General features: G+C 46.3%; 1 protein-coding gene across 3 annotated transcripts in view; it reads right to left on the reverse strand.

Moving 5' to 3' along the window:
* LOC142579782 (adenylate cyclase type 8-like) overlaps nt 1-17,605 on the reverse strand; it is a 445,425-nt gene that overhangs the window by 82,791 nt on the left and 345,029 nt on the right. For all 3 annotated transcript variants that reach the window (XM_075690343.1, XM_075690344.1, XM_075690345.1), the window contains exons 5-6: nt 16,373-16,522; nt 5,333-5,469 (exon numbers count right to left, since the gene is read on the reverse strand). In XM_075690343.1, coding sequence (XP_075546458.1) covers nt 5,333-5,469; nt 16,373-16,522 — 287 coding nt within the window. The remainder of the gene's footprint in view (nt 1-5,332; nt 5,470-16,372; nt 16,523-17,605) is intronic.

Below are 17,605 nucleotides of genomic sequence, written 5' to 3' on the forward strand. Positions count from 1 at the left end.
TTATTGTCGAATGTCTTGTCATACTCGTTTGCCTGCTGTGTTAGTTCTGCTATGCGGATTTTGAGTCTCCTGTTGTGCCTCCGTTTCTTTCACATCCTAGTTAGGCTACGTCTCGCTCCTCTTAAGTGTAAAATCTATCAACGGCTCGCTTTTCTGTTGCGATGTTTATTGTGCGTGTAGTTTTCTCGTGCATCTTCCGCAGAGCTTGTGCCAGATTAGACGGCGTACCGAGCTGAACAAATACTTGAACCGAAATGAAGAAGCTCCAACCAAATTTTTTTTATTTCAAATTTTGGTTGGTTTCTTTATTCTTTAGTTTAGTTGTTCCCAAGCAGGCAGATTTCTGCCGGATGTTTACCTTTATTTGAATAGAAAAGTGTAGTGCTAAGACTTCACAAAAAAGAAATGTTACCTCTTTTGGCAAATGTACGTGATTTGGAGTTAGCATATTGCAGAAGTACATTTGCAAGAGTAACATTTGAAAGAGTAAAAGCACGAAAGCGGTACAAGCCACTGCTATGCTGTCTTCCATCGGTCTCGCGGTTGTACTTGGCCTATCTAGCGGTGCAAGCCACCATAGTAGTGGCTTGCTCCGCTAGGCAGTCCCAGTATATTAGCTGGACATCCATGTAGTGAGAAGTAAATTTCTAGACTAATCGAAATAATAACTTAGTCTCCTTGAGTGGTAGAGTACTAATTATTTATTAGCATTTAACTTTCCGTATTAACAGAATTGTGCAATCGGGACGCGGCAGGGCCGAGCTCCGCACCCTTTCTTATCACGCGAACGTTTTAACTTCTTCCTGAGTCTAAGTAGACTAGCAATTTTACACTTCAACCCCATCGCAGTAGTACCGCCAGGGCTGGTAGTTGATCCCACGACCTTCATGCGTGGCACAAAGACCATAATTACTTAGTCACCGCCACGCTTTGATTTAACAATAATTAGGAGTGAAAAAAAGGCTAGCAAACGCGCTAGGCATGAGGTGATTATATTTGTGCATAGAAGGAACTAAGTTTCTCGCATCACGCTACATAGTTCGTTGCTCCATGCCGTTTATTTGTTGTAAAGAGCATCTAATATTTATTGACTGCATTGTTACGGCTTTGAGTGAAATTAAATTTAGACGAGTAAGAAGTGTGGCCCAAAACTTAAGAGGCAATCGATCACTCGACGTGGTAAAACTTTGTAACAGAGCTCCCATTCACGTGTAAATGTTTTGTTTCTCATAGACCTCACGAAGTTGTGGGTGCTTTTCTTTTTTTCGATAGCGCCGCAAACCTGACATAGCTGAAGAAAGAATAATATGCTGATCACGCATTTATGGATGGGATAAAGACGTCGCGAGAAAGTTAAGACTGGTGTGATGGAGTGGATGAGGACCTCAACGACTAAGAACGAGATAAGTTAGTTGCGATGAAATTACTTCTTTATTGATTGATCAAGCAGCGCAGCGAACTGTGAACACAGGCGGCTTCTGGCGTTCGTGTCGAGAGCTTTATGTTTATTTATTTCCTACTTCGCGGGTTCTCTTTAATAATAACGAGGGCCGAAGAAAACAAAGTCCGTTGTCACGCTCGCGTGCGTGTACTATAGCTCCAGCGGTCTTTCATATTTCTCTTTTTTTTTTGCCCGACAAAATAGATTACCAGCGAAGTGTGGAAATCTCCGGAGTAATTTTTTTTTTTACAGAAAACAAAGCTTGCCTAATACTTCCAGTAAACCTTTCTTCACTTGCAGTGTTCGTCTTCCGACATCGTTACCGCAGAAGCGGGTCATCAGCGAAGTCATAAAGTTCCGCAATAGCTTTTGGGGTGCATGACCTGCACATTTTTCGCATCAATACGTTAATTCAGTTCAGTATCACGCTCGATGAAAATATATACATCCGCAGACAGGTCTAAAGCAGTATTTTTCCCCTTCCAGAGTCCGTTCGATTTATTCCCACGAAAACGCCCTTAATTTCTAGTTCTCTTCTTTAAATTTTCCAATACAAAAGTCATTATTTATCAGTTCTTTTTCCAGAACAACTCCGTCCGAACATTCTCCGAAGGACAGTCAACGATTTAGCGGGAAACCTTGCTAATGCTTTGCACGTAAACTACATCGTATGACATTCTGAAAGGTCACCGTTCTTCAAGAAAGGGCAATCACTTGTTGGGGGCTATACCAGCGAGTCAACGAACTTCTTGCTTGCTGGCTTGTCATATTGATTGACTAAGCCATCGATTCATTAATCTATACAATGACTGATTGATCTATAGGGATATTGGAAAATGCTAGCAACAAATGCGTCGCCAGCCTTCTCGAGAGACCGCCTCTATGTGTATTCGGCCAGCCGCATCAGCACAATATTCGCGAGCGATGAATGCAACACGGATTTGCAGCGAGCTGAGCCTCTCCTGGCTAGGCTGTCCTTGAGTTTTCAAATTTATTCTGCCCTCACCTGCGTAGTTTTTTTTTCTTCCTTCCTGTTTCGATCAGCCGCGACAGTGTCGACCTAGCGCCTAAAGGGCTCATCGCCTTGATAGCGTTCTCACTATGCAACGAAGTTTCGAAACCGATTTAGGGCCCGCGATGGGAGGTGAGGTGGCAATGGTGTTTTAACGCTAAACCGACAAGGCGACAGAGGAAGGCGCATAAGCAAAAGCTGTAGCTCGAGGCCAACCCATTTCCCTATTCAAATACACGTAAAACGCGCAAGAGCTCGTACCAAACCGTCGTACTCATTTTAATTAATTTGAGTGCATCTGAGAGAGGAAGCCTAATTATAACAAATATGGGAAGCAGAATTTCGACTTAGAGCCTCGTACTTTTTTACTAATGTTGCTGAAAATTTGCAAGGAAAAGAAAAGCAACAACAACGCAACTGAAGCACAAAGTTTACAAGCCTGTAACTTTGCACAAAGAAGAGCTATCACAGTTCTGTAAATTACATCCGGTGGGGCATACGAAGTGGATAAATTTCATATATGAGTTTACAGCTTACATGGAAGTTTTACCATGCTTACGAGGGTTTTACAAATGCCCTATTAAAAATTGAGGTGTATATATTTGACAGGGGTGCGTATTAAATAATATTTTTTTTCCTTCTTAGGCGGCCCAATAGAGGCAGCTCCAGAATTTGGCTATTGTTCATTATGACTGAATTACAGAATTTAAAACGTGGTACTCCAGGTTTTTTCCATATCGGTATATTCAAAAATTTTTGGTAAGAAATCTGGCGGGCCAGACAGAAAAATATCTTTCCTACGGTCACCAGAACTTTGTATTTTCTTTTAGTTGCAACAAATATCATCAATATGGGTGCAGTGTATGCCGAGAAAAACGGTTTCTCCGTTCCCATCTATTTAGTTAGATACAAGCTCCCGAGCTCTGCTTCCTTGCAACCTCAAGCTATACAACCGAGCCGCTCAGACGCAAGATCGAGGCTGGCACCAATAAAAATAGAAATAAGGAAAACAGGATTACGTTAAGGGTAGTGCCCGTTTCATCGCAATGGACTTGCGCTGAGTGTAAGAATAATACCGGGTGTTTGAGAAATAATAACGCGAGGCATACCGTGACTGTTCTTGATAAAGCGCCGGCTTGTTGACGACAAAGTTTTACACTGAAGTAGCACTGTGCAGTGAGTTTATTTCAGTACCTGGTGGGGCCGGCATTACTTACCAGTTATGTAGACGATAAATCCAAGTGGATGTCGTCTGCTGCGACGAAACTCAAAACCCGTAGGTTCCGCTGCAACAGAACGGTGGCATTCGCCGCTTCCAGCCAGAGCTATGTACATTGCGTGCACTGCGGTTCGCCGCAGCGGCGACAGAGAGCGCCATCATTCCGTTGCAGCATTATCAGCGGTGGTATCGCACTAGAAAATGCCAACATAACATTTATTGCGAACGAAACTGGTAAGTCGTGCCTGCAAGCGTGGTACTGAACGAAACTCCATTGCGGAATGGTACGTCTGAATAAAATACAAGCGTGAACGAGCCAGCGGTCTACCAGAAAGTAATGCGCAGCGTTAGCATTTGTGGAGCGCTCAATATGGTGTTACAACTCGCCGCCGACGCATTGCCATGGCTGAATTGCGTCCACAAACTCGCGACCCGGCAAGCGAGAGGGCTGTCGAATATGCTCGAAATGGAAATTCAGGGCACCAGTGTCTGTGTTTTTTTCGCATCAAACAGGCTTTAGACGATCTCGAAGGAGGCTATGCAAGCTCCCCATAAAGTTCTATAACCGTTCTATGAAGCTGTGACCTTCGTCCTTTCCCATATTGCGCACTCAGAGCGCAGATAAATATAGTTTCAAAAAACGAAGTAACAAATATATGGAATTAGAGGAATGTGCGTCCGAATAGCTTCAGTGCCACAAGGAAATAAAGGAACTAACGAGCGAGAGAAAAAACATTAAGTGGAGTAAAAACGTGGGTGTAAAATCAAAAGAAGACTGAGGTTTCATTTGACGGCAAATAACGTCTGCTGCACAGTGCGTCTTTGTCGCCGTCTTCATTATTCGTGCCGTGAGCCCGACATAGAGATCTCTTTCGAAACAGATCCTTCAATCCACGCGAGTGCGCTTCGATTATTTGCAATCACACAAGCAAGGAATGTAAGATGTCGCGGCTTCTCACCACATGCGGCACGTCCTCCATTCGAAATGTCGCGCTGACTGGACGTGTCGCAATACACAGTCTTAGAAAATTCAGCGCTTGGAGGAAACTATAGAGTGACTTTCCCTCTGTAAATTGAAACGTCCTATAGTTTGCGTCATTTTGTTCCTACGGGTCAGCACAGATTCCTGCACTGAAGCACAACATGTTTGTTCCAGGATAACCTGGACTAATGAAATGCGTGTCGCAATATAGCGCAATTATTCCCATGTATGCGAATGGAAAGGGCGCGCGGTGTATCTCGCGCCTACTTAGTGAGACGAGTTCAGCCTGAATTCCTGCGAAGACCAGATTAGCTTCACTATAAATAAATCTGAAATACAGTGTTGTCATATTGATATACGTATGTGATATGCGTGTCATACGATATTGACACATGTATCACTGCTATATATTGACAAATATCGTATAGCGTAAGACATTCTATGCATTGTATTCATTTATTTAGTTTTGACAGTTCGTCTCGAGTGTCTGTACCTTACGTGGTGCAGACCCCGCCAAGCCGAATCTTCGAGCTTTTAGCCTGTACTCTAGTCATCTGTAACTCTCGATGCTAATATGAAGGTGATTTGACGTTTGATTTGACCGTGATGTGGCCAGGGACCTCGTGCCGGGGCTCCGACGCTGCTTGAGCCTCGCGTTGTGCTTAGCTGCCGCCTTACCTCACGTTCTCGTAGCAGTGGATGTAGATCTTGTGAAACTGAGACGTGAAGAATTTCCGGTGGTCCTCTTCGTTCGATATGTCCTTGATGATCTCTTGAGCCACAAATCGGGGAAGCAGGGACAGCAACAAGCTCTCCTGCGATGAGAGAGAGAAGAGGTCGGTGAGCACATGCCCTTTCTAGAATGCCGCAAGTACATTCCAAACTAGGGTGACGCTATCAGCCCGTACGCATGGATCTCTAAAAGATCGGCATGCTAAAAGCCGCACTGGCTATTTGAATAGGGGCAGACAAGGTTAGCTTTAAGTCCGCTCACAGCCTAGGCACGAGAAATAAAGAAAAGTGGTTATTGTGGGGAAAGGAGGAAAGGCTAGCACTATCTTCTGCAACCCATGCGGGAGCACGGCTTAGCGCCAGCAGGGTGGCGGAGATGGGAGTAAAGGGGAGAGAGGGTAGGAGGGACAAAGGTAAAGGGATGACTTGCTGGAATGACCGAGGCTTGTGTTTTAGATGCCTCGCATCTCTTCCAACGCGTTTGCAATTGTCTTTTGTGGTTTGTAAACAAAGCGTAAACAACCATCTCTGGTCCTCGTATTTCGTTCAAGTTCTGACCGAGTCGCTCTACGTTACTACTGTACGCGGCGAGAGCCGGAAAACTGTCTGCGGCCTACGCAGTAGCATAATGCGTTGCAAGCAGTGCTAACGGCAGTAACTTGTGAAAACATCTAACGAGTGAAGGCTATCCCAAAACGTGAGTAAACACCCCTTCAGCATAAATGGCGCATTTTTTTTTTTTATGTAGAGAAGGTTGCACCGACACATTGCTAAGGTCACCACACCTTCCTCTGCTACGATGACCGACAAACTTGAAAGTAAAGCGTGCCACCCACCCCTCCGATGGTGGTCGCAGAAACCAAAACGCGAACGGAGGAAAAAATAAAAACTAAATCTGAACGAGTCCTTAACGAGAAGTGAGCGACTGAGCGTCCAGGGTGCGCTGGCGGTAGCATCAAATTAACGTTCGTGCATAATTAAAGTACCGCGCGGGCAGTTGATGACGTCGGAGCGAGCGAGCAAAGAAGCCCTTAGAAGTGCTCGTGCCAACGTAAGTCGGCACGGCGGCCTGCTTCCGCAGGGAAGCTACATTAGACGGGAAGACGGGAAGTAGATGAGGATAAAAGGGAACAGCGGCGCAGCTCGCAGCCGGCAGGCGCAGAGAAGTCCCTTAGCTTGACCGGCTAAGTGCTTTTCGGGAATGCTAATTTCTCGGTCCGCGAGAGGAGCTTTAGCCTCGAGCGACACGGGCGAGCAGGGCGCCGCCGTATGCTGACACGAGTGAAAACGACGGAGACGACGGCTCCGGGCGGTAACCGGGGGTCGCGTTTCGGGCATTCCGTGGCTCCGGGGAAACAGTGGAAGTATTTAGAAGCACGTCGCTGGAATCCGAAGCGCGCATTGGTGGCCCCGGGCTAAACAATAAAAAAATACAAATTGCTGAAGAACAATCAGCCTGTAAGCTTGCCAGCTTCCGTTAAGCAGAACACGTATTAGGCAGCACACGTGCTCTGATGTCAAAGTTAACGTACGTGGAGATCGCGTTGTTAGTATCTATGGCTATAAAAAAAATTGACCGTTTAGGCGCTAGATTACAGAACAGTGATCATGATCACTGTTCTGTAACTTGTTCTGTAAGCCGGATAGCCGGCACTTTTCACGCTACAGTCCGAAGTAGGGGGGAGGGGGAAGTATGTCGTTTGCCCCCTCCCTCCCCTCTACTTTTCAAAGCAGGCAATGTCACCTGCAGGGTGTCAAATAAAAGAAACCATCTGAAGCCAGTAATGTTCTTTTATTGCTTGTGGCCTGCTTGTGCAGCGAGGATTGCCTTTCGTGCTTGGCAGCGACATCAATTACAGTTTATACAAACATGATGATGGTAACTTGGTGTATTTGACAAAACTGAGAATTCCTTGGGGCCGGCTAATGATCTTTGCAACTACGTTGCCATATTTAACTTGAGAGCAGGTGGACAGGTTCGATTAAAGCATAATTTAGAGATCACCATAACTGATTGCTAATAAAATAGGGTAATTATACAAATAGCTGTTACTGACGCTTATACAACCTTTTCCTTTCAACGGGTAATAGAACAGTGATCCACAATGCGGAATGCGCGTGCGCGCGCGCGCACACACACACACACACACACACACACACACACACACACACACACTTTTATGTAGCACATATTGAGCAACAGAAAGCTGTATCGGGAATTTTTGATGTTGCTCTTCAATTTTCTCATTGACACTTTTAATCTAAGTGGAGCAGCGCGCCCTAAGCGCGTCCCCAATGCAACTCCAGACCGCGTTGCGCAAGACGCGCAAAATAAAGACAGACTGCATCTCTGCGTTCATTGTGTGCTGACGTGCGTTCCGTCGCTCCTATATACGCGGCTAGCTGTCTACAGGCGTCGTATATCGCGACCACTATAGCTTGGTGACGCGGACGTGCCTACGTGATGGCTACGAACACAAGTCCCCCGTTGGCGGACAACGGTACTCAACAGTGACCGCAGTCAACGGTGAGCAACGAGAACCATTCCCTCGCATTCGACATGGAAGCAGTCTCAAACGTGCAGGTGCGTCTCCCGCCATTTTGGCCGAAGTATCCGGCAGTATGGTTTACTCAAGTGGAAGCGCTCTTCGACTTGCGCCGCATCACTGCACAGCGCGCGAAGTACCTTGATGTAGTTTCTACACGACCATCTGAAGTTGCGGACGAATTGGACGACGTGCTGAGCCTTCCACACGCAACCCAACCGTACGACCATTTCAAGGCCATTGTTCTGACGAGCAAAACGGTCCGGGAACGCAGCCGTTTGCGGCAACTTCTCAACACGGAGGAGCTGGGAGACCGACGACCATCTCAGCTGTTGCACGGAATGCGCAAGCTACTCGGCGACGGCATGCAAAATTCCGAGAGTCCTCTACTTCGTGAGTTATTTCTGCAGCGTCTGCCACAAAACCTTTTTCCTTTCCTGGCAGCTGCAGGCGACATGCCGTTGGAGAAGCTAGCCGAGCTCGGAGATCGCGCTGCAGAATGCTCCCGCGCTGACGTCACGGTTGCAGCAGCGACCGCGGTGACACCTGATACCCAAGCACGGCACTCTCGCCTCGAAAGCCTCGAAAAAATAAATAAATAATAGAGCACCTCGCTGCCTCCAACGCCGCGATGCGGACTTCGACCCATGGTCGCCCTTACGGCAACTCAAGCTCGCGTTCTCGTTCCCGTACTAGAAGCAACTGTGACGGCTACTGCTGGTATCACGTCCGTTTCGGCGCCAGCGCTAAGAAGTGTAGGGAGCCTTGTCGCTGGCAGGAAAACACGAACGCGAGTCGCTAACGGTGGCGAGTGACTCGCTTGACCTCACAGCGATACGCAGCCGCCTGCTATACGTATCATACAGAATAACGGGAAGTCGTTTCTGGCCCACACTGGCGCTGAGGTAAGCGTTATCCCTGCCTCACGTCACGAACGACAACGCGCTGAAAGGACTGCGTCGTTACAAGCGGTAAATAGTACCACAATCGCCACATTTGGACAGCGTTCGCTCACCATCGACTTAGGACTGCGCCGCACATTTCGATGGATATTCATCGTCGTAGGTGTGCGCTTCGCTATACTTGGAGCGGACTTTCTTAACAACTTCGGCCTGAACGTGGACATCCGCTCACGGCGCCTTGTGGACTGTGCGACCAGTTTGTCTGTGCAGGGAATCCTCGCACCTCTCTCGACCCCTGTGCAAACGGCTCCGAATTTACAAGCAGGCTCGATGGCTCAATTCTGTCTGATTTTCCCGAACTTACAAGGCCCAACAACTTACAACTACCGGTGCGACACACAGTCACGCACCCCATCGTCACAACCGGGCCTCCCGTGTTCAGCAAACCACGACGCCTCGCGGGTGACCGCCTTGCCACGGCACGCAGGGAATTTGAACATATTCTGCAACTTGACCTCATTTGCCCATCGTCATGCAGCTGGTCATCCTCCCTGCACATGGTTCCGGAGCGCGACCCAGGTGTTGGCGCCCCTGTGGTGACTATCGTGCACTGAACTTCCCCACTTCCCTATATTCACGACTTCGCCGCCACACTAGCTGGTACGACCATATTCAGCAAGATCGACTTGGTCAAAGCTTACCGCCACATTCCTGCTGAGCCATCGGACATACCAAAGACTGCGATTGCGACACCTTTTGGCTTCTTTGAGTACGTGCGCATGCCTTTCGCGTTGAGGAACGCCGCCCAAACGTTCCAACGGTTAATCAATGAGATGACCCGCGGCCTACGCTTCGTCGTCGCCTGCCTCGATGACTTACTTGCGGCTAGCTCTTCACTTGTACAGCATGCCGATCATCTGCGATGGCTTTTTACACGATTCCAGGAACACGGCTTGACCATTAACACAGCGTAGTTTGTTTTCGGCGTCAACAATATCGAATTTTTTGGCCACCTTGTCACACCTGAAGGAGTCCAGCCTCTGGACGGCAAAGTTCAAGCACTGCGCGATTTTCGTCGTCCAACTTCACTTCGAAATCTGCGCGAGTTCCTAGGACTGCTGAACTTTCACCGTCGCTTTATACCTAATGCGGCTCGTATTGTCCTACCGCTGACCGACATGCTCAAGCCAACTAAAGCACGGTCAGCCCCTCTCGAGTGGACAAGTGCAGCTGACGCAGCACTTGAGGAAGCCAAGAATGCTCTGGCCACCGCAACAATGCTCGTGCATCCCTTACCCAACGCACCAATGCGGCTGATCACCGATGCTTCCACCGACGCCGTTGGTGCCGTCCTTCAGCAGTTCCAGCAAGACTCGTGGTGTCCGCTAGCCCTCTTCTCCCAGAACCTAAAGCCTGCCGAAACTCGCTACAGTACGTTCGACCGTGAACTTCTCGTCGTCTACCTCGGAATTCGGCCTTTTCGCCATCAACTGGAAGATAGCGTATTCCACGTGCTGACCGACCATAAGCCACTTAAATTCGCTTTCCGTGGAAACCACAGTGCTTATTCATCCCGGCAAGTTCGGCACCCAAGTTTCATTTAGGAGTGCACCGCAGACCTAAGGCACATTGGAGGCCCCGTCAACGCTGCTGCCGACGCTCTTTCCCGCGTAAGTGTCGTAACATCTGATGCTGTGGACTTCGAGGCAATTGCTTCGAGGCAATAGCAGAGGCACAGCGTAGTGACAGTGAACTTCGCGACTTGCGCGCAAGCCCTAATTCTTTCTCATTGTCTGATGTGCCACTGCCCTTCTCCTCTGGTACAATTGTGTGTGATGTGGCTTCTGGCCGCACGCGCCCTTTTGTGCCGTCCGAATATCGCCGTCAAATCTTCACTAAGCTGCACGAAGCAAGCCAACCTGGCATCCGCGCCACTCAACGCCTCATCACGTGTCATTTTGTGTGGCCTGGCGTCAACAAAGACGTCCGCCGCTGGGCTCGTGAGTGCTTGCAGTGCCAACGTGCGCAGACGAAGCGACAGACCAAATCTCCCCTTCAAACCTTCCGCTCGCCAGACTGTCGCTTTGACCACGTGCACATTGACATCGTCGGTCCACTCCCGTCATCGCGTGGAAGGTGCTACATACTCACTTGTGTGGATCACTGTACACGTTGGCCCGAGGCATTCCCGCTTCGCGATATCACGGCATCCACAGTAGCCTCATATTTTGTTGCCGGATGGATCTCTCGCTTCGGCTGCCGCAGTAGTGTTACTAAGGACCGTGGCCAACAGTTTGAGTCCGAAATATTCAGAACACTGACACGTGTCCTCGGTGTACGGAACGTCCACACAACGGCATGCCACCTCTCCGCAAATGGAATGGTCGAACGACTGCAACGACAGTTGAAGGCTGAACTCATCGTTCGCAAGGCCCGAACTTCATGGGTTGACGAGCTTCCCCTCGTGATGCTCGGAATTCGTTCGGCGATTAAAGAAGATCTCGGGTGCACTGCGGCTGAAATGGTGTAATGCACCGCGCTTCGCCTGCTCGGTGAACTCTTCGCACCGGTCCCCGACCTCTTGCCCCCGACCTGTCACCGCCTGACTACATCGAGCAGTTTCGGCACCTGTGTCAACGTCTGCGACCAACGCCCAGACGACAACCGTCCAACAACGATGTCTTCGTAAGCAGAGACCTTGCTTCATCAAGTCACGTCCTTGTGCGACGCGAAGACATCCGGCTATCTCTTAGGGCACCGTACGAAGGCCATTTCAAGGTGCTTGGGCGTACCGACAAGACCTTCACTGTGACAGTAAACGGCCGCACGGACGTTGTAGCGATCGACCGCGTAAAACCTGCGTACATGCCGAACTCATCTGTTTCGGTTCCGCTTCAAAAAAGTTAAACGCTTGAAACGGCGCGAAACTCACCGGGGGAGGGAGGGGTGGGGGAGGGAGCCTTGTAGCGGCGCGCCCTCCCGATTGCAACGCCAGCACTGCGTTGCGCAAGACGCGCTAAACAAAGACAGATTGCACCTCTGCGTTCGTTGCGTGCTGACGTGCGTTCGTCGCTCGTATATATACGCGGCTGTCTATGAGCGTCGTATATCGCGACCACTATACTAAGTATGATATATTAGACGTTGTTTAATTATGAATAATTATGCAATTAGGCGGAGCGCAAGAACAATCCGAGTTATCTTCAAGCGACGACAAACAACATTACCTTAGTTGTTTACAGCTACGTCAGATATGCATACATTTAAATCTTGGTGCATGATTGCTGGGACACCCTATATATATATATATATATATATTATCGAGAAGAAAGAGGGTTAACCGAGGGGCCCGTTTTTATTACTCATATCGTAAGAAGCCAACAAACACTGACACGAATGACAACATAGAGGAAATTACTTGTGCTTAATAAATGAAATAAAGAAACGATATTCAATGGAAATGAAAGTGGAGTAAAAAACAACTTGCCGCAGGTGGGGAACGATCGCACAGCAAGGGAGGTTGTGAAATTTTCTCAAAGTGTCAAATGGACCTTGGATGTAAAGCGAATGAGCAACATCACATCGTTCTCAACAACAACGTTTGGGTTCACAGGCCACCGTATCGCTGCTACCCGGCAGACAACGCGGAAGTCTTCCGTCATGTGGAATCTCTCCTAAAGCAAGGCGTAGTGAGACCTTCTTTCGCACCGAACGCGGCACCTGTTACTGTTGCAGAGAACAAAGTCGAAGGTCATATTCGCTTATGCACTGATTACAGCAAGCCTAATGCCGTCACTGTGCCCAAGTACCAACCTATTCCACGCATCGACAACGTGCTGGACTGCCTGGGAACAGACCATATTTTTCGAGATTAGAGATTACTTCAGGCACGTGGAAATGCACCCATCACGCACTTGTTTTGCCACTGTAGCAGAAATACAACGTGCGACCGTGAGTCCAGCTGTTACATCATCGTGGATGATGATTTGGACCACCGCCCCGATTTCAGCTGCTACCACATGACAGACCTGAAGACGACGGACGTGAAAAGGACAGGCGGATCCTGGATTCTTCGCTTTTCGGGCACAGCAGTGGCAGTGGACGGAACGCGGCATCGCTTCTCACGCAGTTGTTTTGCCCCTGTTGCAGGTTGGTGTTATTTTGCATCGATCTCGCTCTTAAGCTTCTGGCGTTCCCTGCTGCTGCTGTGCCTCTAGTTGATCATTGTCCGCTGTTATTATGACTGAATGTTTGGTGTGCAATGAAGACATTAGGCGCGAAGAAATACCCCTTGTGTGCACAATTTGTAAATATTCATACCATGTTGGTAAATGTTCTGGAATTACTGGGTCTGCGTTTCGCAGTAAAGGCGATTCCTTGAAAAATTCTTGGAAGTGCGCAACATGTCAAACAAATTAAAAAAGGGGCGGTTCCTCATGCAATCTGTCTGAAAGCCACAGACTTGAATGTAAGCTGAACCAACTCAATGCAAACGTATTATCACTTCCACTTGTGGCCAAGGTGGACGCCTTGTCTGAGGCTGTCAAAGACATCAGTGGCATTGAGGCATCTATCCAAATGCTTTCTGACAAGTATGACGAAATGCTTAAGAAGTCTGACAGTCGGGGTACTGAAATTGCGGCCTTGAGAAAGCGTGTTGAACATTTGGAGTCTGAAACTTCTCCAAATGCCATAGAAGTGAAAGCTCAGTTAGATGAATTGGATCAGTACAGCCGCCGACAAAACATCGAGATTCACGGTATGCAAAAAGAAGAGAATGAAAACCTTCTCGATAAGGTGAGCTGTCTGGCACGTACGCTTGAGCTTCCCGAGCTATCAGACTCTGACCTTGATTCCCTTGATCGGCTTCATCCACGTGCTGGTAAAAAACCTGTGGTGATAGCTCGCTTCCGATCTGTCATGTTGAAGGAACGGTGGATACAAAGTCGCTCACGTCTTCGGGAGAAAGCACTAGACTTGCGAATTTTCGATAACCTAACTGCGATGAACAAAAGGCATTCATGGCTAGCGCAAATGAAGGGGAAAGAAATGAAGTACTGCTTCGTGTGGCAAAAGAATGGCCATGTTTTTGCGCGAAAGAATAGCGGTGACAGTGTCATTCGAATTTGCCAAGAAAGTGACCTCGCGAACATGGTTTAATGTTTATCGCTTCAGATAGTGTTTGATAAGCTTTGTTCTTTCCCATGGCGGTTTCATTTTCTAAGTCTTATTTCGATTCGGTTTCCTTTCGTGATTTTGCTTCTGAGGAGAGTAAGGCTTGTTTTTAGACTTTAATAAAGCATTTGATTGTATGAAACATGACATATTTTTTTTCAAAATTACCCTTTTATGGAATCGGAGGCATTGCTTTAGACTTACTGCGTAGCTATCTATCACACCGCTCCCAATTAGTGAAAATCAACAGCATAAAATCACATTTAGCAGACATTAGTTACGGCGTCCCGCAGGGTTCTATTTTAGGTCCTACAATTTTCTTGCTTTATATCAACGATAGTGTGGCAATACCAGAAACACCCGATATTGTATTATCTGCCGACGATGCAAACGTTTTTTTCTCCTCTGATAACATCTTTATTCTAATTCATCTTATTAACAAATGGTTAAATTCTCTTTCGGTGTGGTTATTGGCTAATCAGTTTAGCCTAAATGTTAAAAAAACAAACTATCTTGTTTTTACACCTATTAACAAGCCAGTTAAGTTCGCATCTTCTTTAATATTTCAATCTCAACCACTTGAAAGGGTCTCCCAGTACAAGTTCTTGGGTGTACTTTTGCATGAAAATCTACGGTGGATGCATCACGTAAGTTATATTAAACGTAGCATAGCACAATTAATCGGTATGCTGAATAAGCATCGCACGCTGTTACCTTTAAAACTTAAATGTCAGTTATACTTTTCTACTATTCATTCTAGATTCCACTATTGTCTAGTTATGTGGGGCATCACTTCTAAAGCTAACTTGGAAATCTCTATTCCGAATGCAGAAAAAGTGTGTTCGTATTATTCATAACCTAACGATGTACGAACATACTTCTGCGCACTTTCACCAGGACAGTAATTTGAGTGTCACTAGTCTATATAAACAGAAGTTATCCGAAAAAGCACGTTTAGAATTCATAAGTAATCGTGCGAATTGTTGTTCTATATATACTAATACCACAACTAATTACACCTTAAGAGCTAGGAACATTATTAAGGCAAAAACCAGAACAAACTACGGCAATCAGTTTTCACAGTGGCTGATTCCTAATTTACTTGATCATGAGCATGCTTTATTTGATACCATGCAAGATTCCTCAACCATTTCAATATTCATAAATAAATAAAAGCTGTATTTTTCCGACAATTGACACCTGTTTTTTTCTAATTGATTTTCTGTTTTTCGACAGATATGCAATTTCATGCGTTGCAATACTTTTTCTTCCCATTTGATTTTTGGCCTTTCTGTATCTTTCTGTACCTACTTTATTTTTTTCATTTGCATTATTTATACTTACTGTGCTGCATTGATTTATTGTATGTATAATTGTTTCATTCTTGTATATACATCTATGTATATATGTGTGTATTATGTGTATGTATGTACAAATATTTTTTTTGCACTGTTTTCTGCTGTGCTCGTGGCGCCAGGGGCCTGCCTAGTCAGGCGTGTATAGTCTCGCCTTTTTCTCCGGCGCCATGACAATCTTGTATTGTCAAAATCGTAATAAACTTCAAACGACATTCCGAAAACAGCTTTCATCCCGCCAAACGGTCATTGCGAGTGGCTCGCGTTGTCTTTCGGTTTGAGGAATGACCCAGCTACATTTGAAAGAGCTGTCAAATAAGTCATAAGAAAACATAACTTAACGAATGTCGATAACTACTTTGACGATATTGTAGTTTTCTTCGACACATTTTCTCAACATCTAAAGCCACCCCGAGCTTTATCGCAAGCCCTCGAACTCCTGTTACTGCACCAGACATATCATAACCGCATACATATTTATACCGATGATTGGACCTCACCTACCAGCATAACTGCTGCATTCGTTGTTCCAGATAAGCAGGTTACAGTTAAATCCAAAATGTCACTCATGACTACATCTACAGCGGCACAACTTGCAGCCCTCCATGCCGCTATGACATACGTCACCAAAGAGTCGGCACAGAAATGGTTCATGGCTGACAGGGCCATAAAAGTGGCGAGAGTATGTGGCGCAGTATTTCAAGCTGGAATTTGCTGTTTCCAAACGCCCGTACTTTTAAGCGCTCATAAGAACTGTTCTTAGTAGAAAATTGACGAGGGTGGGAAAGAAGTTCGAAAATCGCTTTATTCTTAATTCAGGTTGTATGCGCTACCTCTATGATGTTTTTTTTTCAATAACTATACTTATTACTTTACATGTGACCTTAGTAACACGAGAAGCCAGGCAATAAAGGACATCGAACAGGCGCGTAAAGTGAGCATACGTCCCAATCCGACTAAGACTTTTCCGAAAACGCACCATGCCAAATGGTGAAATCGTCAGCTTACCTGCTTTTTGATTTCTTTCTCCGTGCGGTAGCGAGTCTCGATGGACCGCCTCGTTTCCAAGAAAGCATTTCGTTGCGCTCTGTCTGTCAAATACTTTGTGTACATGCTGACAAAGTTGATGCAGAGGTACAAGCAGGAATTCGTCAGAATCTGCAAAGCGATAAGAAGAGGGCGAAAAACAAAATTACGCTGTTCATGGGCTAAAATCTGAAACTAAAGAAAAATCTAAACCTGTTATGCAAACTTGCTCGTTACAGCCAACAATGTCACGCCCTTCACCTGCGCCTATGCTCTTCAGCGAATAGATACAACGCATTATTCACCTACATCTATAGATATAACGGGTATAAGTGACAAAATTATTACTAAACCTAGTCATACTATGTAAAGAAATTCGCATAATCACGGCTATCCACGCGAATAGTTAAAACGTAGGCATTGTGCCTTGCTTCTCGAAGTGTCGAACTTTCGCAATTTTTTTTTTTGCTTAATGTTCTGTAATCACAAGAGGGGGTGCCACAGATAAATCGCAGCAAATGATGCGGTGTTGGTTAAGGTTTCAATCTGGAAGCACATAACGTTATTCTTTTTCCCCCTGCATGCGTCAGCAATTGCTGTATCGCTTCACGTGACCTCTACATACATCTTACCTCTGACGCCAAACAACAACCCCTAAAGTAAGAGACATATGTGTTAGCAGTTATATGCTAGGCTCCTCTGTACTTAAACAAGTTCCTAACTATAAATATTTAGGTGTCACCCTTTGCAGCAACCATTCCTGAAACCTTCACGTGCAAAATATATCTTTCTCCGCCTTCCGTAAACTGTGGTTTCTCAAATCCAAGCTTAAACACGCCCCATCCTCTGTCAAACTGCTTGCTTACTACTACTTAATTCGACCGAAGCTCGAGTATACCTGTATTATCTGGTTTCTCTACACTCAACGTAACATAAAGAAACTTGAATACAAAGACAGGCGGTTCGGTTTGTTTACAAGAAATTTTCGACGTTCGACTCGCCAACTGAACTAATGCGGTCTAATAATATTCCTACACTTGAAGCACGTCGAAAAACATTATGGCTTGACTTTCTTTCTCAGTTACTTAGTAACAAATTGGCACTCGACACGGCAATATATGTAAGTACACTAGTAACGAGACCTAATCGCCAACATTGCTAATATGCACTAACCCCCTATTTTGCTTGAACCAACCAATTTAAGTACTCTTTCTT

The sequence above is a fragment of the Dermacentor variabilis genome, chromosome 4, assembly GCF_050947875.1.
Source record: "Dermacentor variabilis isolate Ectoservices chromosome 4, ASM5094787v1, whole genome shotgun sequence".
In the NCBI taxonomy this organism is placed as follows: Eukaryota; Metazoa; Arthropoda; class Arachnida; order Ixodida; family Ixodidae; genus Dermacentor; species Dermacentor variabilis.